General features: G+C 73.3%; 2 protein-coding genes across 2 annotated transcripts; one reads left to right on the top strand and one right to left on the bottom strand.

The window, feature by feature from the left end:
- The first annotated feature begins 6 nt into the window (after positions 1-6).
- LOC142077602 (cleavage and polyadenylation specificity factor subunit 1-like) lies at positions 7-15074 on the top strand. The gene is made up of 9 exons (XM_075139531.1): positions 7-156; positions 2216-2368; positions 6133-6309; positions 6405-6471; positions 6603-6650; positions 7792-7944; positions 10101-10230; positions 11777-11915; positions 14902-15074. Exons 1-9 carry the CDS (start codon positions 49-51, stop codon positions 14947-14949), a joined length of 1023 nt encoding a protein of 340 aa, XP_074995632.1. The 5' UTR covers positions 7-48; the 3' UTR covers positions 14950-15074.
- On the bottom strand, positions 15059-26200 carry ADCK5 (aarF domain containing kinase 5; the record flags this gene model as incomplete). The annotated part of the gene is given in 14 exon segments (XM_075139532.1): positions 15059-15304; positions 15845-15961; positions 16042-16294; positions 18143-18234; positions 18320-18398; positions 19392-19410; positions 19412-19474; positions 19979-20062; positions 21030-21093; positions 21095-21159; positions 21247-21360; positions 24479-24619; positions 26103-26164; positions 26167-26200. Coding segments are annotated over 14 exon segments (1293 nt in total), but the record flags the coding sequence as incomplete, so codon positions are not given.
- Positions 26201-26206: the final 6 nt, after the last annotated feature.

The following is a 26206-nucleotide window of genomic DNA, read 5'->3' as shown; positions in this document are numbered from 1 at the left end:
CCCCCCGCCCCCAGGATCGAGCTGGAGGAGTGGGAGCACGTCACCTGCATGAAGACGGTGTCGCTGAAGAGCGAGGAGACGGTGTCGGGGCTGAAGGGCTACATCGCCCTGGGGACCTGCCTGATGCAGGGCGAGGAGGTCACCTGCCGCGGGCGGGTGAGCGGGGGCACCCGGGGGCGCCGGGGGCTCGGGGGACACCCAGGGGGTCCCAGGGGATGCCCAAGGGGCACTCAGGGGTCTTGGGGGACACCCAGGGGTCTTGGGGGACACCCAGGGGCTTTGGGGGACACCCAGGGGATGGCCAGGGGACACCCAGGGGGCTTTGGGGGACACCCAGGGGCTTTGGGGGACACCCAGGGGATGGCCAGGGGACACCCAGGGGGCTTTGGGGACACCCAGGGGCTTTGGGGGACACCCAGGGGATGTCCAGGGGTCTCGGGGGATGGCCAGGGGACACCCAGGGGGTCCCAGAGGGTGCCCAAGGGGCATCCAGGGGTCTTGGGGGACACCCAGGGGCTTTGGGGAACACCCAGGGGGTCCCAGGGGATGCCCAAGGGGCACCCAGGGGTCTTGGGGGACACCCAGGGGTCTTGGGGGACACCTGGGGGGCTTTGGGGGACACCCAGGGGCTTTGGGGAACACCCAGGGGGTCCCAGGGATGCCCAAGGGGCACCCAGGGGTCTTGGGGGACACCCAGGGGCTTTGGGGAACACCCAGGGGGTCCCAGGGGATGCCCAAGGGGCACCCAGGGGTCTTGGGGGACACCCAGGGGTCTTGGGGGACACCCAGGGGCTTTGGGGGACACCCAGGAGGTCCCAGGGGATGCCCAAGGGGCACCCAGGGGTCTTGGGGGACACCCAGGGGCTTTGGGGAACACCCAGGGGGTCCCAGGGGATGCCCAAGGGGCACCCAGGGGTCTTGGGGGACACCCAGGGGCTTTGGGGAACACCCAGGGGGTCCCAGGGGATGCCCAAGGGGCACTCAGGGGTCTTGGGGGACACCCAGGGGTCTTGGGGGACACCCAGGGGCTTTGGGGGACACTCAGGGGATGTCCAGGGGTCTCGGGGGATGGCCAGGGGACACCCAGGGGGTCCCAGGGGGTGCCCAAGGGGCACTCAGGGGTCTTGGGGGACGCCCAGGGGTCTTGGGGGACACCCAGGGGCTTTGGGGGACACCCAGGGGGTCCCAGGGGATGCCCAAGGGGCACCCAGGGGTCTTGGGGGACACCCAGGGGCTTTGGGGGACACCCAGGGGGTCCCAGGGGATGCCCAAGGGGCACCCAGGGGTCTTGGGGGACACCCAGGGGTCTTGGGGGACACCTGGGGGGCTTTGGGGGACACCCAGGGGCTTTGGGGGACACCCAGGGGGTCCCAGGGGATGCCCAAGGGGCACCCAGGGGTCTTGGGGGACACCCAGGGGCTTTGGGGAACACCCAGGGGGTCCCAGGGGATGCCCAAGGGGCACCCAGGGGTCTTGGGGGACACCCAGGGGCTTTGGGGAACACCCAGGGGGTCCCAGGGGATGCCCAAGGGGCACCCAGGGGTCTTGGGGGACACCCAGGGGCTTTGGGGAACACCCAGGGGGTCCCAGGGGATGCCCAAGGGGCACCCAGGGGTCTTGGGGGACACCCAGGGGTCTTGGGGGACACCCAGGGGCTTTGGGGAACACCCAGGGGGTCCCAGGGGATGCCCAAGGGGCACCCAGGGGTCTTGGGGGACACCCAGGGGCTTTGGGGAACACCCAGGGGGTCCCAGGGGATGCCCAAGGGGCACTCAGGGGTCTTGGGGGACACCCAGGGGTCTTGGGGGACACCCAGGGGCTTTGGGGGACACTCAGGGGATGTCCAGGGGTCTCGGGGGATGGCCAGGGGACACCCAGGGGGTCCCAGGGGGTGCCCAAGGGGCACCCAGGGGTCTTGGGGGACGCCCAGGGGTCTTGGGGGACACCCAGGGGCTTTGGGGGACACCCAGGGGGTCCCAGGGGATGCCCAAGGGGCACCCAGGGGTCTTGGGGGACACCCAGGGGCTTTGGGGGACACCCAGGGGGTCCCATGGGATGCCCAAGGGGCACTCGGGGGCCCTGGGGGACGCCCAGGGGACACCGGTGGGGTCTCAGGAGTCACCCGGGGGTCCCACAGGCAGGGCTCTCCCCCCCCGCCCTCCCCGGGGCTGTGGGTGTCTCCGGGGGTCCCCCCAAACCCGCCCGTCCCCCCCAGATCCTGATCATGGACATCATCGAGGTGGTGCCGGAGCCGGGGCAGCCCCTGACCAAGAACAAGTTCAAGGTCTTGTACGAGAAGGAGCAGAAGGGGCCGGTGACCGCCCTCTGCCACTGCAACGGCTACCTCGTCTCGGCCATCGGCCAGAAGGTGGGCGGGGGCACCCCGGGACCTCCCGGTCCAACCAGCGCCCCACCGCGCCCCCAGCGCCACGGGGAGGGGACCTGGGGTGGGTGGAGAAGGTCCACCATGAGTGGAGACCCCAGGGCTGGGACGGGGAGCTGGGGTGGGTGGAGAAGGTCCACCACGAGTGGAGACCCCAGGGTTGGGATGGGGAGCTGGGGTGGGTGGAGAAGGTCCACCACCAGTGGAGACCCCAGGGCTGGGACGGGGAGCTGTGGTGGGTGGAGAAGGTCCACCACCAGTGGAGACCCCAGGGCTGGGACGGGGAGCTGTGGTGGGTGGAGAAGGTCCACACCAGTGGTGTCCCAGGGCTGGGATGGGGAGCTGGGGTGGGTGGAGAAGGTCCACCACCAGTGGTGTCCCAGGGCTGGGATGGGGAGCTGGGGTGGGTGGAGAAGGTCCACCATGAGTGGAGACCCCAGGGCTGGGATGGGGAGCTGCGGTGGGTGGAGAAGGTCCACCATGAGTGGAGACCCCAGGGCTGGGACAGGGAGCTGGGGTGGGTGGAGAAGGTCCACCACCAGTGGTGTCCCAGGGCTGGGACGGGGAGCTGCGGTGGGTGGAGAAGGTCCACCACCAGTGGTGTCCCAGGGCTGGGACGGGGAGCTGCGGTGGGTGGAGAAGGTCCACCACCAGTGGAGACCCCAGGGCTGGGACGGGGAGCTGGGGTGGGTGGAGAAGGTCCACCACCAGTGGAGACCCCAGGGCTGGGACGGGGAGCTGGGGTGGGTGGAGAAGGTCCACCACGAGCGGAGACCCCAGGGCTGGGATGGGGAGCTGGGGTGGGTGGAGAAGGTCCATCACCAGTGGAGACCCCAGGGCTGGGATGGGGAGCTGCGGTGGGTGGAGAAGGTCCACCACGAGTGGAGACCCCAGGGCTGGGATGGGGAGCTGGGGTGGGTGGAGAAGGTCCACCATGAGTGGAGACCCCAGGGTTGGGATGGGGAGCTGCGGTGGGTGGAGAAGGTCCACCATGAGTGGAGACCCCAGGGCTGGGACGGGGAGCTGGGGTGGGTGGAGAAGGTCCACCACCAGTGGAGACCCCAGGGCTGGGACGGGGAGCTGCGGTGGGTGGAGAAGGTCCACCACCAGTGGAGACCCCAGGGCTGGGATGGGGAGCTGTGGTGGGTGGAGAAGGTCCACCACCAGTGGAGACCCCAGGGCTGGGACGGGGAGCTGCGGTGGGTGGAGAAGGTCCACCACCAGTGGAGACCCCAGGGCTGGGATGGGGAGCTGTGGTGGGTGGAGAAGGTCCACACCAGTGGAGACCCCAGGGCTGGGACGGGGAGCTGTGGTGGGTGGAGAAGGTCCACCACCAGTGGAGACCCCAGGGCTGGGACGGGGAGCTGTGGTGGGTGGAGAAGGTCCACCACCAGTGGAGACCCCAGGGCTGGGACGGGGAGCTGTGGTGGGTGGAGAAGGTCCACACCAGTGGTGTCCCAGGGCTGGGATGGGGAGCTGGGGTGGGTGGAGAAGGTCCACCACCAGTGGAGACCCCAGGGCTGGGACGGGGAGCTGGGGTGGGTGGAGAAGGTCCACCACCAGTGGAGACCCCAGGGCTGGGACGGGGAGCTGGGGTGGGTGGAGAAGGTCCACCACGAGCGGAGACCCCAGGGCTGGGATGGGGAGCTGGGGTGGGTGGAGAAGGTCCATCACCAGTGGAGACCCCAGGGCTGGGATGGGGAGCTGCGGTGGGTGGAGAAGGTCCACCACGAGTGGAGACCCCAGGGCTGGGATGGGGAGCTGGGGTGGGTGGAGAAGGTCCACCATGAGTGGAGACCCCAGGGTTGGGATGGGGAGCTGGGGTGGGTGGAGAAGGTCCACCATGAGTGGAGACCCCAGGGCTGGGACGGGGAGCTGGGGTGGGTGGAGAAGGTCCACCACCAGTGGAGACCCCAGGGCTGGGACGGGGAGCTGCGGTGGGTGGAGAAGGTCCACCACCAGTGGAGACCCCAGGGCTGGGATGGGGAGCTGTGGTGGGTGGAGAAGGTCCACCACCAGTGGAGACCCCAGGGCTGGGACGGGGAGCTGCGGTGGGTGGAGAAGGTCCACCACCAGTGGAGACCCCAGGGCTGGGACGGGGAGCTGCGGTGGGTGGAGAAGGTCCACCACCAGTGGAGACCCCAGGGCTGGGATGGGGAGCTGTGGTGGGTGGAGAAGGTCCACCACCAGTGGAGACCCCAGGGCTGGGACGGGGAGCTGCGGTGGGTGGAGAAGGTCCACCACCAGTGGTGTCCCCAGGGCTGGGATGGGGAGCTGTGGTGGGTGGAGAAGGTCCACCACCAGTGGAGACCCCAGGGCTGGGATGGGGAGCTGGGGTGGGTGGAGAAGGTCCACCACCAGTGGAGACCCCAGGGCTGGGACGGGGAGCTGCGGTGGGTGGAGAAGGTCCACCATGAGTGGAGACCCCAGGGCTGGGACAGGGAGCTGTGGTGGGTGAAGGTCCACCACCAGTGGAGACCCCAGGGCTGGGACAGGGAGCTGTGGTGGGTGGAGAAGGTCCACCACCAGTGGTGTCCAGGGCTGGGATGGGGAGCTGGGGTGGGTGGAGAAGGTCCACCACCAGTGGAGACCCCAGGGCTGGGACGGGGAGCTGTGGTGGGTGAAGGTCCACCACCAGTGGAGACCCCAGGGCTGGGACGGGGAGCTGTGGTGGGTGGAGAAGGTCCACACCAGTGGTGTCCCCAGGGCTGGGACGGGGAGCTGTGGTGGGTGGAGAAGGTCCACCACCAGTGGAGACCCCAGGGCTGGGACGGGGAGCTGCGGTGGGTGGAGAAGGTCCACCACCAGTGGTGTCCCCAGGGCTGGGATGGGGAGCTGTGGTGGGTGGAGAAGGTCCACCACCAGTGGAGACCCCAGGGCTGGGATGGGGAGCTGGGGTGGGTGGAGAAGGTCCACCACCAGTGGAGACCCCAGGGCTGGGACGGGGAGCTGCGGTGGGTGGAGAAGGTCCACCATGAGTGGTGTCCCCAGGGCTGGGACGGGGAGCTGCGGTGGGTGGAGAAGGTCCACCACCAGCTTCGTTGCCCTTCTCTGGACATGCTCCAGCACCTCCATGTCCTTCTTGGAGTGACAAGGCCAACGTATGAGGTCCAAGAAGGCCACGGGCCGGGTCCTGCACTTGGGTGACACCAACCCCAGGCACCGCTGCAGGCCTGGGGACGAGGGGCTCAAGGAAACGGCCTCAGGTTGGACCAGGAGAGGTTTGGGTTGGACCTTAGGAGACATTTCTTCACCCAAAGGGTTGTCAAGCCCTGGACCAGGCTGCCCAGGGCGGTGGTGGAGCCCCCATCCCTGGAGATGTTTGAAAGAGGTGTAGACCTGGTGCTCAGGGACGTGGTTTGGGGTGGGCTTGGCAGTGCTGGGTCAACGGCTGGACTGGACGATCTTGGAGGTCTTCTCCAACCTCAGCGATTCCGTGACTGCGGTGGTGTCACCACCCCCGCAGATGTTTAGAAGACGAAGATGAGGCGCTCGGGGACCGTGGTCTGGTGGGCTGGGGTTGACGGCTGGACCCCGTGACCTCCGAGGTCTTTCCAACCTCAACGGGTCCACGGATCCACCTCCGCACCCCCACGTCCCCTCCTGGCCGCGGTCCCGCCTGGTGGCCCCTGCGGACCTTCAAGGTTTTGGCGTCGCTCTGCCCTGACCCGGTTGCGCCGAGCAGCGGGGGGGAGGGCCACCACCGAGGACTTGGGGACCTCGGGGTGTCACCGCTGTCCCCACCGCAGATCTTCCTGTGGAGCCTGAAGGACAACGACCTGACGGGCATGGCCTTCATCGACACCCAGCTCTACATCCACCAGATGATCAGCGTCAAGAACTTCATCCTGGCCGCCGACCTGATGAAGAGCATCTCGCTCCTGCGCTACCAGGAGGAGAGCAAAACGCTCTCCCTCGTTAGCCGGGTAAACGAAGGTGACGGTGACCCGGGTGCCACCACCCGGGTGCCGCGCCGGAGGGAACCGGGGTTCAGCCGGGCTTCTCCCGCTCTCCTCTGTAGGACGCCAAACCCTTGGAGGTCTACAGCGTGGACTTCATGGTGGACAGCACCCAGCTGGGCTTCCTGGGTACGGCCGCGGGGGTCCCGGTGCTGCCGCGGGGGTCCCGGCGCTGCCGGGGAAGCCAGACCCGCGCCCGTGCCGGGGGGGGGCTCCGGCGGTGCCGGCGTTGCGGCAAAACCTCGCTCTCTTCCCGGCAGTGTCCGACCGGGATCGCAACCTCCTGGTGTACATGTACCTGCCCGAAGGTGAGGGCGGGCGGGGGCCGGGGGGGGCTGTGCCGGGGGGGGCTGTGCCGGGGGGGGCTGTGCCGGGCCGGGGGGGGGTTGTGCCGGGCCGGGGGGGGCTGTGCCGGGCCGGAGGGGGCTGTGCCGGGCCGGGGGGGGCTGTGCCGGGCCGGGGGGGGCTGTGCCGGGCCGGGGGGGGCTGTGCCGGGCCGGGGGGGGTTGTGCCGGGCCGGGGGGGGGCTGTGCCGGGCCGGGGGGGGGGCTGTGCCGGGCCGGGGGGGGCTGTGCCGGGCCGGGGGGGGCTGTGCCGGGCCGGGGGGGACTGTGCCGGGCCGGGGGGGGCTGTGCCGGGCCGGGGGGGGCTGTGCCGGGCCGGGGGGGGCTGTGCCGGGCCGGGGGGGGCTGTGCCGGGCCGGGGGGGGCTGTGCCGGGCTGGAGGGGGCTGTGCCGGGCCGGGGGGGGTTGTGTCGCGCCAGAGTGGGGTTGTGTTGTGCCGGCTCGGTGCCGTGCTGTGCCGTAGTGGGGCTGTGCCATGGGTAATGGGGGCTGGGCTGCACCGGATCAGGGCTGTGCCATGCCGGCTTGGTGCCATGCCGGATTGGTACCTTGCTGTGCCGGATTGGGGCTGTGCTGTGCTGGATTGGTGCCGTGCTGTGCCATAATGGGGCTGTGCCATGGGCAACTGGGGCTGTGCCATGCCGGCTCGGTGCCGTGCCGTGCTGTAGTGGGGTTGTGCCATGGGTGATGGGGGCTGGGCTGCACCGGATCAGGGCTGTGCCATGCCGGCTTGGTGCTGTGCCAGATCGGTGCCATGCCATGCTGGATCAGTGCCGTGCCGTGCCATAATGGGGCTGTGCCATGGGTGACTGGGACTGTGCCATGCCGGCTCGGTGCCGTGCCGTGCCAGATCGGTGCTGTGCCATGCCATAGTGGGGCTGTGCCATGGGCAACTGGGACTGTGCCATGCCGGATCGGTGCCGTGCTGTGCCATAGTGGGGCTGTGCTGTGGGCAATTGGGGCTGGGCTGCACCGGCTCGGTGCCGTGCCGGCTCGGTGCCGTGCCGTGCCATAGTGGGGCTGTGCCGTGGGCGATTGGGGCTGGGCTGTGCCGGCTCGGTGCCGTGCCGTGCCGGACCGGTGCCGTGCGGTGCCGCCCTGCCAGCCAAGGAGAGCTTCGGGGGGATGCGGCTGCTGCGCCGGGCCGACTTCCACGTGGGCGCCCACGTCAACACCTTCTGGAGGACCCCGTGCCGCGGCGCCGCCGACGGCACCAAGAAAACCAGCGCCTGGGAGAACAAGCACATCACCTGGTTCGGTGAGGGGGGCCGCGGGGGAGGGGCCGCGCCCCCACCCTGCCCCCCAGCGAGGGGTGCTGGGGTTTGGGGCGCTGGGTGCGGGAGGGGTGCTGGGTGCTGGGGTTTGGGGTGCTGAGTCCAGGCAGGTCCCTGGGTGCTGGATTTTGGGGTGCTGGGTGCGGGCGGGGTCACAGGATTTGGGGTGCTGGGTGCGGGAGGGGTGCTGGGTGCTGGATTTTGGGGTGCTGGGTGCAGGTGGGGTCCCAGGATTTGGGGTGCTGGGTGCAGGCAGGGTGCTGGGTGCTGGATTTTGGGGTGCTGGGTGCGGGCGGGGTCCCAGGATTTGGGGTGCAGGGGTGTAGGCAGGGTGCTGGGGTTTGGGGTGCTGAGTCCAGGCAGGTCCCTGGGTGCTGGATTTTGGGGTGCTGGGTGCGGGCGGGGTCCTGGGTGCTGGATTTTGGGGTGCTGGGTGCGGGCGGGGTCCCGGGATTTGGGGTGCTGGGGTGCAGGCGGGGTGCTGGGGTTTGGGGTGCTGAGTCCAGGCAGGTCCCTGGGTGCTGGGGTTTGGGGTGCTGGGTGCAGGTGGGGTCCCAGGATTTGGGGTGCTGAGTCCAGGCAGGTCCCTGGGGGCTGGGGTTTGGGGTGCTGAGTCCAGGCAGGTCCCTGGGTGCTGGATTTTGGGGTGCTGGGTGCGGGCGGGGTCCTGGGGTTTGGGGTGCTGGGTGCAGGCAGGGTGCTGGGTGCTGCATTTTGGGGTGCTGGGTGCAGGCGGGGTCCCAGGGTTTGGGGTGCTGGGTGCGGGCGGGGTCCTGGGGTTTGGGGTGCTGGGTGCAGGTGGGGTGCTGGGTGCTGGGATTTGGGGTGCTGGGTGCGGGCAGGGTCCTGGGATTTGGGGTGCAGGGTCTGGGCTGGATGCTGGGGTTTGGGGTGCTGAGTCCAGGCAGGTCCCTGGGTGCTGGGGTTTGGGGTGCTGGGTGCAGGCAGGGTGCTGGGTGCTGGATTTTGGGGTGCTGGGTGCTGGTGGGGTCCCAGGATTTGGGGTGCTGGGGTGTACGCAGGGTGCTGGGTGCTGGGGTTTGGGGTGCTGGGTGCAGGCAGGGTCGCAGGATTTGGGGTGCTGGGTCTGGGCTGGATGCTGGGGTTTGGGGTGCTGAGTCCAGGTAGGTCCCTGGGTGCTGGGGTTTGGGGTGCTGGGTGCAGGCAGGGTGCTGGGTGCTGGATTTTGGGGTGCTGGGTACGGGCGGGGTCCTGGGTGCTGGATTTTGGGGTGCTGGGTGCGGGCGGGGTCACAGGATTTGGGGTGCTGGGTGCTGGATTTTGGGGTGCTGGGTACGGGCGGGGTCCTGGGTGCTGGATTTTGGGGTGCTGGGTGCGGGCGGGGTCACAGGATTTGGGGTGCTGGGTGCTGGATTTTGGGGTGCTGGGTACGGGCGGGGTCCTGGGTGCTGGATTTTGGGGTGCTGGGTGCAGGCGGTGTCCCGGGATTTGGGGTGCAGGGGTGCAGGCAGGGTGCTGGGGTTTGGGGTGCTGAGTCCAGGCAGGTCCCTGGGTGCTGGGGTTTGGGGTGCTGGGTGTGGGTGGGGTCGCAGGATTTGGGGTGCTGGGGTGTAGGCAGGGTGCTGGGGTTTGGGGTGCTGAGTCCAGGTAGGTCCCTGGGTGCTGGATTTTGGGGTGCTGGGTGCGGGTGGGGTCCTGGGATTTGGGGTGCTGGGTGCAGGCAGGGTCGCAGGATTTGGGGTGCTGGGTCTGGGCTGGATGCTGGGGTTTGGGGTGCTGAGTCCAGGTAGGTCCCTGGGTGCTGGGGTGTGGGGTGCTGGGTGCGGGCGGGGTCCCAGGATTTGGGGTGCTGGGTGCGGGTGGGGTGCTGGGTGCTGGGGTTTGGGGTGCTGGGTGCGGGCGGGGCCCCAGGATTTGGGGTGCTGGGGTGCAGGCAGGGTGCTGAGGTTTGGGGTGCTGAGTCCAGGCAGGTCCCTGGGTGCTGGGATTCGGGGTGCAGGGTGCGGGCAGGGCCCCACTCCCCCTCCCCACCCCGGGGTCCCGGTGCCGGGGCAGCAGCACCCTCCTGCCCGCGCTGCCGGCAGGGACGCTGCGCCGGGGAGGGGAGGGGGGGGGGCCGGGGACCCCCCCCCCCGCTCTGGGGGGCCCCCCCCAGCCCCCCCTGACCCCCCGCCCCCAGCCACGCTGGACGGGGGGGTGGGGCTGCTGCTGCCCATGCAGGAGAAGACGTACCGGCGCCTGCTGATGCTGCAGAACGCGCTCAGCACCATGCTGCCGCACCACGCCGGCCTCAACCCCCGCGCCTTCAGGTACCCCCGCCCCACGCCCGCCCCACAGCGCGGTGCTGCCCCACGCCCGCCCCACGCCCGCCCCACGCCCGCCCCACGCCTGCCCCACAGCGCGGTGCCGCCCCACGCCCGCCCCAGGGCTGCCCCACGCCTGCCCCACAGCGCAGTGCTGCCCCACGCCTGCCCCACGCCTGCCCCACGCCTGCCCCACAGCGCAGTGCTGCCCCACGCCTGCCCCACACCTGCCCCACGCCCACCCCATGCCTGCCCCATGGCCAACCCACGGCTGCCCCACAGCATGGTGCTGCCCCACGCCCGCCCCACGCCCGCCCCACGCCTGCCCCACACCTGCCCCACGCCTGCCCCACAGCGCGGTGCTGCCCCACGCCTGCCCCACACCTGCCCCACGGCTGCCCCACGCCTGCCCCACGGCTGCCTCACAGCACGGTGCTGATCCACACTCACCCCACGCCTGCCCCATGCCCCATGCCTGCCCCATGGCTGCCCCACGCCTGCCCCACGCCTGCCCCACAGCGCGGTGCTGCCCCACGCCTGCCCCACACCTGCCCCATGGCTGCCCCACGCCTGCCCCACGGCTGCCCCACAGCGCGGTGCTGCCCCACGGCATGGCCCTGACCCACAGCTCAGCCCTGTCCCCACGGCTTGGCCTCATCCCCACACCACGGCCCTGTCCCCACACTTCACCCCTCACCCCCCGCCTCGTCCCCAGCCCCACACCTTGTTCCTGTCCCCACACGTGTCCCCAGCCCCACACGTGTCCCCAGCCCCACGCCTCGTCCCCAGCCCCACACGTGTCCCCAGCCCCACACGTGTCCCCAGCCCCACACGTGTCCCCAGCCCCACACCTTGTTCCTGTCCCCACACGTGTTCCCAGCCCCACACCTTGTTCCTGTCCCCACACGTGTCCCCGTGTCCCCAGCCCCACACGTGTCCCCAGCCCCACACATGTCCCCAGCCCCACACGTGTCCCCAGCCCCACACGTGTCCCCAGCCCCACACCTTGTTCCTGTCCCCACATGTGTCCCCGTGTCCCCAGCCCCACACGTGTCCCCAGCCCCACACGTGTCCCCAGCCCCACGCCTCGTCCCCAGCCCCACACGTGTCCCCAGCCCCACACGTGTCCCCAGCCCCACACCTTGTTCCTGTCCCCACACGTGTCCCCGTGTCCCCAGCCCCACACATGTCCCCAGCCCCACACGTGTCCCCAGCCCCACACGTGTCCCCAGCCCCACATGTGTCCCCAGCCCCACGCCTCGTCCCCAGCCCCACACCTTGTTCCTGTCCCCACACGTGTCCCCAGCCCCACACGTGTCCCCAGCCCCACACCTTGTTCCTGTCCCCACACGTGTCCCCGTGTCCCCAGCCCCACACGTGTCCCCAGCCCCACACGTGTCCCCAGCCCCACGGTGCAGCCCCTTGGGGGACCCCACCCCCACCGAGCCAGCTTGTGCCCCACCGCTGCGCCGGCGCCGTGGGTGTCACCGGGAGCTCGTCGGGTGCCCCCCGCCCCGCCCCGGCGCCGGTGCCACCCCCGCGCTCGCCGCAGGCTGCTGCACGTGGACCGGCGCATCCTGCAGAACGCGGTGCGCAACGTCCTGGACGGGGAGCTGCTCAACCGCTACCTCTACCTCAGCACCATGGAGCGCGGCGAGCTGGCCAAGAAGATCGGCACCACGCCCGACATCGTCAGTGGGGCGGGGCCGTGGGGGGGCCGTGGGGCAGGGATGTGGGGCTGAGCTGTGGGGCAGGGCTGTGGGGCCGGGCCGTGGGGCTGAGCCATGGGGCAGGGCCGTGGGGCCGGGCCGTGGGGCTGAGCCATGGGGCGGGGGAGTGGGGCCGGGCCGTGGGGCAGGGCCGTGGGGCCGGGCCGTGGGGCCGGGCCGTGGGGCAGGGCCGTGGGGCCGGGCCGTGGGGCGGGGCCGTGGGGCGGGGATGTGGGGCGGGGGTGTGGGGCTGGGCCATGGAGTGGGGATGTGGGGTGAGGGTGTGGGCAGGGCCATGGGGCTGAGCCGTGGGGCCGGGCCGTGGGGTGGGGGTGTGGGGCAGGGATGTAGGGCTGAGCTGTGGGGCAGGGCCGTGGGGCTGAGCCGTGGGGCGGGGGAGTGGGGCTGGGCCGTGGGGCTGAGCTGTGGGGCTGGGCCGTGGGGCGGGGCCGTGGGGCGGGGGTGTGGGGCAGGGATGTGGGGCTGAGCTATGGGGTAGGGCCGTGGGGCAGGGCCGTGGGGAGGGGCCGTGGGGCTGAGCCGTGGGGCGGGGGAGTGGGGCTGGGCCGTGGGGCTGAGCCGTGGGGCGGGGCCGTGGGGCAGGGCTGTGGGGCGGGGGTGTGGGGAGGGGATGTGGGGCTGGGCCATGGAGTGGGGATGTGGGGTGAGGGTGTGGGGCAGGGCTGTGGGGCAGGGCTGTGGGGCAGGGATGTAGGGCTGAGCCGTGGGGCCGGGCCGTGGGGTGGGGCCGTGGGGCAGGGGAGTGGGGCTGGGCCGTGGGGCTGAGCCATGGGGCTGGGCCGTGGGGTGGGGGTGTGGGGCAGGGATGTAGGGCTGAGCTGTGGGGCAGGGCCGTGGGGCTGAGCCGTGGGGCGGGGGAGTGGGGCTGGGCCGTGGGGCTGAGCCGTGGGGCTGGGCCGTGGGGCGGGGCCGTGGGGCGGGGGTGTGGGGCAGGGATGTGGGGCTGAGCTATGGGGTAGGGCCGTGGGGCAGGGCCGTGGGGAGGGGCCGTGGGGCTGAGCCGTGGGGCGGGGGAGTGGGGCTGGGCCGTGGGGCTGAGCCGTGGGGCGGGGCCGTGGGGCAGGGCTGTGGGGCGGGGGTGTGGGGAGGGGATGTGGGGCTGGGCCATGGAGTGGGGATGTGGGGTGAGGGTGTGGGGCAGGGCTGTGGGGCAGGGCTGTGGGGCAGGGCTGTGGGGCAGGGATGTAGGGCTGAGCCGTGGGGCCGGGCCGTGGGGTGGGGCCGTGGGGCAGGGGAGTGGGGCTGGGCCGTGGGGCAGGGATGTGGGGTGAGGGTGTGGGGCAGGGCCATGGGGCTGAGCCATGGGGCTGGGCCGTGGGGTGGGGGTGTGGGGCAGGGATGTAGGGCTGAGCTGTGGGGCAGGGCCGTGGGGCTGAGCCGTGGGGCGGGGGAGTGGGGCTGGGCCGTGGGGCTGAGCCGTGGGGCTGGGCCGTGGGGCGGGGCCGTGGGGCGGGGGTGTGGGGCAGGGATGTGGGGCTGAGCTATGGGGTAGGGCCGTGGGGCAGGGCCGTGGGGAGGGGCCGTGGGGCTGAGCCGTGGGGCGGGGGAGTGGGGCTGGGCCGTGGGGCTGAGCCGTGGGGCGGGGCCGTGGGGCAGGGCTGTGGGGCGGGGGTGTGGGGAGGGGATGTGGGGCTGGGCCATGGAGTGGGGATGTGGGGTGAGGGTGTGGGGCAGGGCTGTGGGGCAGGGCTGTGGGGCAGGGATGTAGGGCTGAGCCGTGGGGCCGGGCCGTGGGGTGGGGCCGTGGGGCGGGGGAGTGGGGCTGGGCCGTGGGGCAGGGATGTGGGGTGAGGGTGTGGGGCAGGGCCATGGGGCTGAGCCATGGGGCTGGGCCGTGGGGTGGGGGTGTGGGGCAGGGATGTAGGGCTGAGCTGTGGGGCAGGGCCGTGGGGCTGAGCCATGGGGCGGGGGAGTGGGGCTGGGCCGTGGGGCTGAGCCATGGGGCTGGGCCGTGGGGCGGGGCCGTGGGGCGGGGGTGTGGGGCAGGGATGTGGGGCTGAGCTATGGGGCAGGGCCGTGGGGCAGGGCCGTGGGGCAGGGCTGTGGGGCAGGGATGTGGGGCTGAGCCGTGGGGCAGGGCCGTGGGGCAGGGCTGTGGGGCAGGGATGTGGGGCTGAGCCGTGGGGCGGGGGAGTGGGGCTGGGCCGTGGGGCAGGGCCGTGGGGCCGGGCCGTGGGGCTGAGCCGTGGGGCAGGGCCGTGGGGCCGGGCCGTGGGGCGGGGATGTGGGGCGGGGGTGTGGGGCTGGGCCATGGAGTGGGGATGTGGGGTGAGGGTGTGGGGCAGGGCCATGGGGCTGAGCCGTGGGGCCGGGCCGTGGGGTGGGGGTGTGGGGCAGGGATGTAGGGCTGAGCTGTGGGGCAGGGCTGTGGGGCTGAGCTGTGGGGCAGGGCCGTGGGGCAGGGCCATGGGGCAGGGCTGTGGGGCAGGGATGTGGGGCAGGGATGTGGGGCTGAGCCGTGGGGCAGGGCCGTGGGGTGGGGGTGTGGGGCAGGGTCGTGGGGCTGAGCCGTGGGGCAGGGCTGTGGGGTGGGGGTGTGGGGAGGGGGTGTGGGGCTGGGCCATGGAGTGGGGATGTGGGGTGAGGGTGTGGGGCAGGGCCGTGGGGCTGAGCCGTGGGGCAGGGCCGTGGGGCGGGGCCGTGGGGTGGGGCCATGGGGCAGGGCCGTGGGGCGGGGCCGTGGGGCGGGGCCGTGGGTTCAACCCCACGGGGCTCTGTCCTGTCTGCCGTGCCCAACGTACGCGGGTGTCGGCTCCTGCCCCTATGGGCTCTGCCCCACAGACGGCTGCCGGGGCTGCCTGCTCTATACGTTGCGCCCCCTATAGATGTGCCGGGGCTCCCCCTGCCCCACAGACGGCTGCCTCTGCCCCACGCGCCCTGCCCCCCACGTCCCCCCACGCGCCGTGGGTCGCGGCGCTGACGCCTCCTTTCTCCCCCCCCACCCCAGATCCTGGAGGACCTGCTGGAGATCGACCGGGTGACGGCTCACTTCTGAGGGTGCTGCGCGCCCCCCGACCCCCCCGGCGCCCCCCAGCCCCCCCCAGCGCCCCCCCGGCCCCCCCCAGCCCCCCCCCAGCGCCCCCCGCACTGGAAATTTATAAAGAAACGATCCAAACCCTCCCCACGGCCGCCTCTGCGTCCTGGGGGGGGGGGGGGGACGCGGTGGGCAGCGTGGGTGGGCGCCGGGGGTTTATTTTGGGGGGTGGGGGGGGGTGGGGGGGGTCGGGCCGTGCCGGGGCCCCCCCTACGCCTGCAGGTACTCGTAGACCTGCTCGCTGTGGGGCAGCAGCCCCCAGGAGCCCAGGAGCCGCAGGGCCGCGGCCGTCAGCTTCATGGAGATGCTCTCCAGCCTGCGGGGGGGAGGGGGGGGGGGGCTCTCACTGCGGCCCCCCCACATCGCGTGTCCCCCCCCACATCGTCACCGTCACCCCCCATCGTCACCGTCACCCCCCATCGTCACCGTCACCCCCCGTTGCCACTGTCACCCCCCATCATCACCATCACCCCCACATTGTCACCATCACCCCGCATCATCGTCACCCCCCATCGTCACCGTCACCCCCCATCACCACTGTCACCCCCATTGTCACCATCACCCCCCATCACCACTGTCACCCCCATTGTCACCATCACCCCCCATCGCCACTGTCACCCCCCCATCATCACCGTCACCCCCCATCATCAGTCACCCCCCATCATCAGTCACCCCTCATCATCACCGTCACCCCCCCATTGTCACCATCACCCCCCATTGCCACTGTCACCCCCATTGTCACCCTCCCCGCTATTGCCACCATCACCTCCCATTGCCACCATCACCCCCCATCATCACCGTCACCCCCCATCACCACTGTCACCCCCATCGCCCCCCCCCCCGCCCCCCCCCTTACCTCAGGGCCACCTCGAACTTGAGGCCCTCCCAGGCCACCCGCAGCCAGCAGAAGACGCGGCTGCCGCGCACGCCCGGGGCCCGCTCCCCGCTCAGGCGGCTCCAGCTCCGCACGGCGCTGGGGGGGGGGGGGGGGTGCGGGTGTGGGTGCGGGGCGCACCCCAGGGGTCCCCCCCACCCCCCCCCACCCCCCCTCACCTCTTGGCCATCAGGAAGTAGCGATCGACCGGGGCGCCCAGGGCGGCGTTGATGCTGCGGACGGTGTTGATGTTGCGGAAGACGAGGAGCATGGGGCGGGGCAGCGCCCGCAGCACCCCCAGGATGCGCGGGAAGCGCTGGGCGGCCATGGCCTGCATGTAGGCCCGCTCCGCCCGCGTCAGGGCGCGGCCCAGGGCCAGCGGCCCGGCCCCCAGCGGCCGCTGCATCAGGATCTCGCAGAAGAGGAAATAATCTGGGGGGGGGCACCCCGGGGGGTCAGGGTTTGGGGGTGGCAGGACCCGGGGGTCAGGGTTTGGGGGTGGCAGGACCTTGGGGTCAGGGTTTGGGGGTGGCAGCACCCTGGGGAGCAAGGTTTGGGGGTGGCAGCACCCAGGGGGTCAGGGTTTGGGGGTGGCAGCACCAGGGGGTCAGGGTTTGGGGGGGGCAGGACCCTGGGGTCAGGGTTTGGGGGTGGCAGCACCCGGAGGGTCAGGGTTTGGGGTGGCAGCACCCAGGGGGGTCAGGGTTTGGGGGTGGCAGCACCCAGGGGGTCAAGGTTTGGGGGTGGCAGCACCCCCGGGGGGTCAGGGTTTGGGGGTGGCAGCAGCCCGGGGGGTCAGGGTTTGGGGGTGGCAGCACCCAGGGGGTCAGGGTTTGAGGGTGGCAGCACCCCAGGGGGTCAGGGTTTGGGGGTGGCAGCACCCTGGGGGGTCAGGGTTTGGGGTGGCAGCACCCCAGGGGGGTCAGGGTTTGGGGGTGGCAGCAGCCCGGGGGGTCAGGGTTTGGGGGTGGCAGCACCCCAGGGGGGTCAGGGTTTGGGGGTGGCAGCAGCCCGGGGGTCAGGGTTTGGGGGTGGCAGGACCCTGGGGTCAAGGTTTGGGGGGGGCAGCACCCCGAGGGGTCAAGGTTTGGGGGTGGCAGCAGCCCGGGGTGGTCAAGGTTTGGGGGTGGCAGCACCCGGGGGTCAGGGTTTGGGGGTGGCAGCAGCCCGGGGGGTCAAGGTTTGGGGGTGGCAGCACCCCGGGGGTCAGGGTTTGGGGGTGGCAGCACCCTGGGGGTCAGGTTGGGGGTGGCAGCACCCCGGGGGGTCAGGGTTTGGGGGTGGCAGCACCCCAGGGGTCAGGGTTTGGGGGTGCAGCACCCTGGGGGTCAGGGTTGGGGTGGCAGCACCCTAGGGTCAGGGTTTGGGGGTGGCAGCACCCAGGGGTCAGGTTTGGGGGTGGCAGGACCCTGGGGTCAGGGTTTGGGGGTGGCAGCACCCGGGGGGTCAGGGTTTGGGGGTGGCAGGACCCTGGGGAGCAAGGTTTGGGGGTGGCAGCACCCAGGGGGTCAAGGTTTGGGGGTGGCAGCAGCCTGGGGGGGTCAATGTTTGGGGGTGCAGCACCCTGGGGGGTCAGGGTTTGGGGGTGGCAGGACCCTGGGGTCAGGGTTTGGGGTGGCAGCACCCCGGGGTCAGGGTTTGGGGGTGGCAGCAGCCTGGGGGTCAGGGTTTGGGGGTGGCAGCAGCCTTGGGTCAAGGTTTGGGGGGGGGCAGCACCCCGGGGGGTCAGGGTTTGGGGGTGGCAGCAGCCTTGGGTCAAGGTTTGGGGGGGGCAGCACCCCGGGGGGTCAGGGTTTGGGGGTGGCAGCAGCCCGGGGGGTCAGGGTTTGGGGGTGGCAGCACCCAGGGAGCAAGGTTTGGGGGTGGCAGCAGCCCGGGGGTCAGGGTTTGGGGGTGGCAGCACCCTGGGGTGCCCAGGGTGGGAGGACAGGGGGTGGCAGCACCCCAGGGGTCAGGGTTTGGGGGTGGCAGCAGCCCGGGGGGTCAAGGTTTGGGGGTGGCAGCACCCGGGGGGGTCAGGGTTTGGGGGTGGCAGCACCCCGGGGGGTCAGGGTTTGGGGGTGGCAGCACCCTGGGGTGCCCAGGGTGGGAGGACAGGGGGTGGCAGCACCCCAGGGGTCAAGGTTTGGGGGTGGCAGCACCCCGGGGTGCCAGGGTGAGAGGCCGGGGCTGCACCCCCCCCCCCAGGGAGCGCGAGGGCTGGATGTGGGGCAGGGGGGCGAGGCTGGGGACCCCCCCCCCCAAATCCCAGCTGGGCTCCCACCCCCCACCCCGCCTCACCCTCGACGCCCAGCTCGGCCGAGCGCGTCTTCATGGCGGCGGCGTCGCGCAGGACGATGGCTCTCCAGAGCTGGCACAGCGCCGCCCGGTCCCTGCGCGCCCCGAGCCTCAGCGCGGGGCCGGGGGACCCCCCCCCCCATTTTGGGGACCCCCCCCCCCCCCCCCCATTGTCCTGACCTTTCGCTCAGGAACTCGTAGAGGCCGTGGTCCAGCAGCACCAGTTGGGCTTTGCCGTCGGGGCCGCGCCGCACCAGCACTGCGGGGGGCAGGGGGTCGGGGGGCTGCTGGACCCCCCCCCCCCACCGCCTTGGGGACCCCCCCCTTGGGGACGCCCCCCACCGCCTTGGGGACCCCCCCACCGCCTTGGGGACCCCCCTTGGGGACCCCTCCCACCGCCTTGGGGACCCCCCTTGGGGACACCCCCCACTCCTCGGGGACCCCCCTTGGGGACCCCCCCACCGCCTTGGGGACCCCCCTTGGGGACGCCCCCCACTCCTTGGGCCACTCCTCCACCTTGGGGAACCCCCCACCTCCTTGGGGACACCCCGACTCCTTGGGGACCCCCCCTCCTCAGGGACACCCCCCACACCTTCAGGACATCCCCCCCCCCTTGGGGACCCCCCAAGGACAGGGGACAGGGGGGGTCAGCTCTGTCCCTTGGGGACCCCCCCCCCACCTTGGGGACCCCTCCACCTCCTTGGGGACCCCCCTCCCTACTTCTTGGAGACTCCCCCACTTTGGGGACCCCTCCACTTCTTGGGGTCTCCCCCACTTTGAGGATCCCCCACTTTGGGGACCCCCCCATTCCTTGGGGCCTCCCCCCCACTTCTTGCACACACCCCCCCCGGGACTCCCCCCACTCCCTGGGGACACCCCTTGCCCCCTCCCCCGGCCCCCCCCCCTCCCTGGGGACCCCCCTGGCCCCCTCCCTGGGGCCCCCCACTCCCTGGGCCCCCCCCCTTGCCCCCCCCCAGGACCCCCCCCACTCCCTGGGCCCCCCCTTGCCCCCCCCCCCAGGACCGCCCCCCTCCCTGGGGCCCCCCTGGCCCCCTCCCTGGGGATCCCCCGGCCCCGCCCCCCGGGCCCCCCCCCCTCCCTGGGGCCCCCCCTGGCCCCCTCCCTGGGGCCCCCCAGGACCCCCCCCCGGGCCCCCCCACTCCTGGGCCCCCCCCTGCCCCCCCCCGGCCCCCCCTCCCTGGGGGGCCCCCCCCCGGCCCCCCCCTCCCTGGGGGCCCCCCCCCCCCCGCACCGTTCCCGGGGTGCGGGTCCCGCGTGGATGAAGCCGGTGTAGAAGATTTGCTCGGCGAAGACGCGGATCAGCTTCTCGGCGGCCTGGGGGGCAGCGGGCTGGGGGGGCCGGGGCTGGCCCCGAGCGTCCCCCCGTGTCCCCCCGCGTCCCCGCGTCCCCCCGCGTCCCCCCGCATCCCCGTGTCCCCGTGTCCTCCCCGTCCCCCTGTCCCCCCATGTCCCCGTGTCCCCCTGTGTCCCCACATCCCCCCATGTCCCCCCGCATCCCCCCGTGTCCCCGTGTCCCCCCATATCCCTGTGTCCCCACGTCCCCCCCGTGTCCCCACATTCCCCCCGTCCCCCTGTCCCCCCACGTCCCCCATGTCCCCCCATGTCCCCCATCCCCCCCTGTGTCCCCCTGTGTCCCCGCACCCCCCCGTCCCCCCGTGTCTCCCGTGTCCCCATGTCCCCCCATGTCCCCGTGTCCCCCATCCCCCCGTCCCCCCATGTCCCCCGTGTCCCTGCCCCCATGTCCCCATGTCCCCCCATGTCCTCCCATCCCCCCCCGTCCCCCCGTGTCCCCCCGTCCCCCCGTGTCCCCCCACTCACGTCCCGCAGGCCCAGCCCCTGGCTGCGGATCCCCTCCACGTTGGTGATCTTGCAGCCCTCGCAGAAATCGGCCGTCAGCACCCGCTGGGACGGGGACGGGGACAGGGACAGGGGTGGGGACATGGGGACATGGGGACAGGGATGGAGACAGGGACAGGGGACAGGGGACAGGGATGAGGAAGGGGACAGGGGACAAGGGACAGGGATGGGGACAGGGATGGGGACAGGGGATGGGGATGGGGACATGGGGACAGGGATGGGGACAGGGACAGGGGATGGGGACAGGGACAGGGACAGGGACAGGGACAGGGGGGTCAGCTCTGCGCCCCAGGGGTCACCCAGGCCCTGCCCACCCTGGCCCTGCCCCCACCGTCCCCGCTGTCCCCGCTGTCCCCGCCGTGCCCATGGTCCCTGTCCCCTGTCCCCGTCACACCCACAGCCCCTGTCCCTGTCCCCACCGTGCCCGGGGTCCCTGTCCTTGTCCCTGTCCCTGTCCCTGTCCCTGTCCCTGTCCCTGTCCCTGTCCCTGTCCCCTGTCCCCATGACACCACAGCCCCTGTCCCTGTCCCTGTCCCCTGTCCCTGTCCCTGTCCCTGTCCCTGTCCCCTGTCCCCATGACACCACAGCCCCTGTCCCTGTCCCTGTCCCCTGTCCCTGTCCCTGTCCCTGTCCTCTGTCCCCTGTCCCTGTCCCCTGCCCCTGTCCTTGTCCCTGTCCCCATCCCTGTCCCCTGTCCCTGTCCCCTGTCCCCTGTCCCCTGTCCCCTGTCCCCGTCCCTGTCCCTGTCCCTGTCCCCATCCCTGTCCCTGTCCCTGTCCCTGTCCCCTGTCCCCATGACACCACAGCCCCTGTCCCTGTCCTGTCCCTGTCCCTGTCCCTGTCCCCTGCTCTCCATTGCACCCACGGCCCCTGTCCCTGTCCCCACGTACCCGTGGTCCCCTGCCCCCACCCCACCTGCAGCCCCCGCCCCACCCCACCCCACCCGACCCCACCCGGCCTGGCCCCGCCCCACCCGGCCCCGCCCGGCCCCGCCCGGCCCCGCCCGCCCCACCTTGCTGCACTTGTCCCAGTGGATGCGCGGCACCACCACGAAGCCGCAGTGGCGCAGGTCGCGGCGCAGCGCTCGGCGTGCGGCCCTCATTCTCGAAGTCCAGCTCCTGCGCCAGGGTCCCCTTCAGCTCCTGGGGACGGGGGCGGCGTGGGGGGGTGCCCGGGGGGGGGGGGGTCCCGGGGGGGTCCCGGGGGGTCCCGGGGGGGTCCCGGGGTACCTGCAGCACCCAGCCCAGGGCGAAGCCGGGGTGCATGAACTCCACGATGCGCAGCAGCAGCTCCAGCGTCCGCACGTCGCCCTCGAAGCGATCCCGCAGGTCGATGTACTGCACCTGGGGGGCACTGGGGGCACTGGGGGGCGCTGGGGGCACTGGGGGGCGCTGGGGGGGCGCTGGGGGGGCGCTGGGGGGAGCATGGGGGGCACTGGGGGAGCACTGGGGGCACTGGGGGCGCTGGGGGGGCGCTGGGGGGGCTGGGGGGGCGCTGGGGGAGCACTGGGGGGCACTGGGGGTACTGGGGGGGCGCTGGGGGGGGCTGGGGGAGCACTGGGGGGCACTGGGGGAGCACTGGGGGGCACTGGGGGCGCTGGGGGGGCGCTGGGGGGGGCTGGGGGGAGCACTGGGGGGACTGGGGGTACTGGGAGGCACTGGGGGGGGGCTGGGGGTCTGGGGGGGCGCTGGGGAGGGCTGGGGGGAGCACTGGGAGGCACTGGGGTACTGGGGGGCACTTGGGAGGGCACTGGGGGGGCTGGGGGGGCGCTGGGGGGGGCTAGGGGGAGCACTGGGGGGTACTGGGGGCACTGGGGAGGGCACTGGGGGGCACTGGGGAAGGCACTGGGGGGCGCTGGGGGGGGCTGAGGGGGGCTGGGGGGGCGCTGGGGGAGGCTAGGGGAGCACTGGGGGGCACTGGGGGCACTGGGGGGGCTGGGGGGGGCTGGGGGGGCGCTGGGGGAGGCACTGGGGGGCACTGGGGGTACTGGGGGGCGCTGGGGGGGGGCTGGGGGGGCGCTGGGGGGGGCGCTGGGGGCACTGGGGGGGGCTGGGGGGGCTAGGGGGAGCACTGGGGGGCACTGGGGGCACTGGGGGGCACTGGGGGGGCGCTGGGGGGGGCTAGGGGGAGCACTGGGGGCACTGGGGGTACTGGGGGGGCGCTGGGGGGGGCTGGGGGGAGCACTGGTGGGCACTGGGGGAGCACTGGGGGGCACTGGGGGCGCTGGGGGGGCGCTGGGGAGGGCTGGGGGGAGCACTGGGGGGACTGGGGGTACTGGGAGGCACTGGGGGGGGGCTGGGGGTCTGGGGGGGCGCTGGGGGAGGCACTGGGGGAGCACTGGGAGGCACTGGGGGTACTGGGGGGCACTTGGGAGGGCACTGGGGGGGCTGGGGGGGCGCTGGGGGGGGCTAGGGGGAGCACTGGGGGGCACTGGGGGCACTGGGGGCACTGGGGGGCGCTGGGGGGGCTAGGGGGAGCACTGGGGGGCACTGGGGGCACTGGGGGGGCTGGGGGGGCTGGGGGGGCGCTGGGGGAGGCACTGGGGGGCACTGGGGGGCGCTGGGGGGGGGCTGGGGGGGCGCTGGGGGAGCACTGGGGGGCACTGGGGGGGGCTGGGGGGGGCTAGGGGGGAGCACTGGGGGGCACTGGGGGCACTGGGGGGCACTGGGGGGGGCTGGGGGGAGCACTGGGGGGACTGGGGGTACTGGGAGGCACTGGGGGGGGGCTGGGGGGGCTGGGGGGGCGCTGGGGGAGGCACTGGGGGAGCACTCGGAGGCACTGGGGGTACTGGGGGGCACTTGGGAGGGCACTGGGGGAGCTGAGGGGCATGGGGTGGCTAGGGGGAGCACTGGGGGGTACTGGGGGGCACTGGGGAGGGCACTGGGGGGGCACTGGGGAAGGCACTGGGGGGCGCTGGGGGGGGCTGGGGGGAGCACTGGGGGGCACTGGGAGGGGCTGAGGGGGGCTGGGGGGGCGCTGGGGGGGGCTAGGGGGAGCACTGGGGGGCACTGGGGGTACTGGGGGGCACTGGGGGGGGCTGGGGGGGGCTGGGGGGGCGCTGGGGGAGGCACTGGGGGCACTGGGAGGCACTGGGGGTACTGGGGGGCACTTGGGAGGGCACTGGGGGGCTGGGGGGCGCTGGGGGGCTAGGGGGAGCACTGGGGGGTACTGGGGGCACTGGGGGGCACTGGGGGGCACTGGGGGGGCTGGGGGGGCGCTGGGGGGGCTAGGGGGAGCACTGGGGGCACTGGGGGCCACTGGGGGGCATTGGGGGGCACTGGGGGGGCACGGGGGTCCTGGGGGGCTGGTGTTGGAGGAGGGGCCGGGGGGGGCACTGGGGGGCTGGGGGGGGGCTGGGAGGGGTCCCTGGGGGATCCGGGGGGGGGGGGGAGCCCCTGGGGGAGGGTCCTGGGGGGTCCCAGTGCTGCAGGGGGGTCCTGGGGCTTGTGGGGTGCTGGGGGGGTCCTGGGGGGTCCATGGTGTTGGAGGGGTCTCGGGGGGGCTCCTGGGGTGCCGGGGGGGTCCTGGGGGGGGGGGTCCCAGGGTTGTGGGGGCCCTGGGGGTGCCGGGGGGTCCTGGGGCTTGTGGGGCCCCTGGGGGGTGCTGGGGGGGTCCGGGGGGGTCCCAAGGATTGTGGGGTGCCGGGGGGTGCCAGGGGGTGCTGGGGGGGGGCCTGGGGGGGGGGTCCAGGGGTTGTGGGGCCCTGGGGGGTCCCGGGGTGCTGGGGGGGTCCCGGGGGGGTCCTGGGGCTTGTGGGGCCCTGGGGGGTGCCGGGGGGGTCCCGGGGTGCTGGGGGGGTCCCGGGGGGTCCTGGGGCTTGTGGGGCCCTGGGGGGTGCCGGGGGGGTCCGGGGGGGTCCCAAGGATTGTGGGGTGCTGGGGGGTGCCGGGGGTGCCGGGGGGTGCCGGGGCCCCACCTTGACGGCGATGGGGGTGCCGGGGGGGTCCTGGGGGGGGGGCCCCAGGGGTTGTAGGGCCCTGGGGGGTGTGGGGGGGTCCCGGGGGGGGTCCCAAGGATTGGGGGGTGCCGGGGGGAGCCGGGGCCCCACCTTGACGGCGACGGGGGTGCCAGGGGGGTCCCAGGGGTTGTAGGGCCCTGGGGGGTGCTGGGGGGGTCCCGGGGGGGGTCCCAAGGATTGGGGGGTGCCAGGGGGTGCCGGGGCCCCACCTTGACGGCAACGGGGGTGCCGGGGGGGGTCCCAGGGGTTGTAGGGCCCTGGGGGGTGCTGGGGGGAGCCGGGGGGGTCCCAAGGATTGGGGGTGCCAGGGGGTGCCGGGGCCCCACCTTGACGGCAACGGGGGTGCCGGGGGGTCCCAGGGGTTGTAGGGCCCTGGGGGGTGCTGGGGGGAGCCGGGGGGTGCCGGGGCCCCACCTTGACGGCGACAGGGGTGCCGGGGGGGTCCCGGGGGGTCCCAAGGATTGTGGGGTGCCGGGGGGTGCCGGGGGGAGCCGGGGCCCCACCTTGACGGCGACGGGGGTGCCGTCCTGCAGGCGGGCGCGGTGAACCTGGGCCAGGCTGGCGGCCGCCACGGGCTCGTAGTCGAACTCCTGGAAGAGCCCGGCCGGCGTCGTCTGGAAATCCTCCAGGAAGAGCTCGTCCACCTGGGGGGGCACGGGGGGACGGGGGGACGGGGGGACAGGGGGACACAGGGACACGGGGGGGACAGGGGGGGACACGGGGGGACGGGGGGGACAGGGGGACGGGGGGGCACGGGGGGACGGGGGGACACGGGGGACACGGGGGGACACGGGGGACGGGGGGACACGGGGGGGCACGGGGGGATGGGGGGGACACGGGGACATGGGGACACAGGGACGGGGGACCAGGGGGGACACGGGGGACACGGGGGGACACAGGGACACGGGGGGACAGGGGGGACATGGGGGGACGGGGGGGACGGGGGGACACGGGGGGGCACAGGGGGACGGGGGGGACGGGGGGACACGGGGGGACGGGGGGGACAGGGGGACATGGGGGGGCACGGGGGGATGGGGGGGACACAGGGACACGCGGACGGGGGGACAGGGGGACACAGGGACACGGGGGGACACAGGGACACGGGGGGACACGGGGGACACGGGGGGACACAGGGGACAGGGGGACACGGGGGGACATGGGGGGACATGGGGGGACACAGGGGGACACGGGGGGACATGGGGGGGGATGGGGGGACGGGAGGACACAGGGACATGGGGGGACACGGGGGGACATGAAAGGATGCAGGGGGGACATGTGGGGGACACGGGGGGGACACAGGGGGACACGGGAGGGTCATGGGGGGACACGGGGGGGACATGGGAGGACATGGGGGTGGACATGGGGGGACATGAGGGGACATGGGGGGGACACAGGGGGGATGTGGGGGACATGGGGGGACCAGGGAGGGACATGGGGGGACATGAAGGGACACAGGGGGACACGGGAGGGGACATCAAGGGGACATGGGGACATGGGGGACACGGGGGACACGGGGGGACATGAAGGGACACAGGGGGACACGGGAGGGACATGGGAGGGGACATGGGGACATGGGGGGACACGGGGGGACACGGGGACATGAAGGGACACAGGGGGACATGGGGGGACACGGGATGGACACGAGGGGACATGGGGGGACATCGGGGGGACATGGGGGGACATGGGGGGGCCACGGGGGAACATGGGGGCACATGGGGGGGACACAGGAGGGACATGGGAGGGACACGGGGGGACATGGGGACACGGGGGGACATGGGGACACAGGGGGATATGGGGGACACGGGGGGATATGGGGGGACACGGAGGGACATGGGGGGACACGGGGGGGCCACAGGGGAACATGGGGGCACATGGGAGGGACACAGGAGGGACACGGGGGGACATGGGGGGGACATTGGGGGACATCGGGAGGACATGGGGACACGAGGGGACATGGGGGGAACACAGGGAGCGGACAGGGCAGGGGGTGACCAGGGGGGCCACAGGACACCCCCCCCCCAGCAGCCCCCTGGCTGGGGACAGCGGGGCCGCGGCGTCACCATGGGGGGGGGGGGGACACACACGGACGGTGACGTCACCGCACCGGGGGGGGGGGGGCGCCCCCACCTCGCGGTAGCCGCGGCGCAGGGCCCGATCCTCCAGCAGGCGCAGGGTGGCCCCGTACTCGGGGGCAGGAGGTGGTTGAAGGCGCAGAGCCCCTGCCCCAGCTT

This window comes from Calonectris borealis, unplaced genomic scaffold, assembly GCF_964195595.1.
Source record: "Calonectris borealis unplaced genomic scaffold, bCalBor7.hap1.2 HAP1_SCAFFOLD_321, whole genome shotgun sequence".
Classification (NCBI taxonomy): Eukaryota; Metazoa; Chordata; class Aves; order Procellariiformes; family Procellariidae; genus Calonectris; species Calonectris borealis.
Note: the sequence above shows the minus strand (reverse complement) of the source record. Positions and strands in the feature narration are given on the sequence as shown.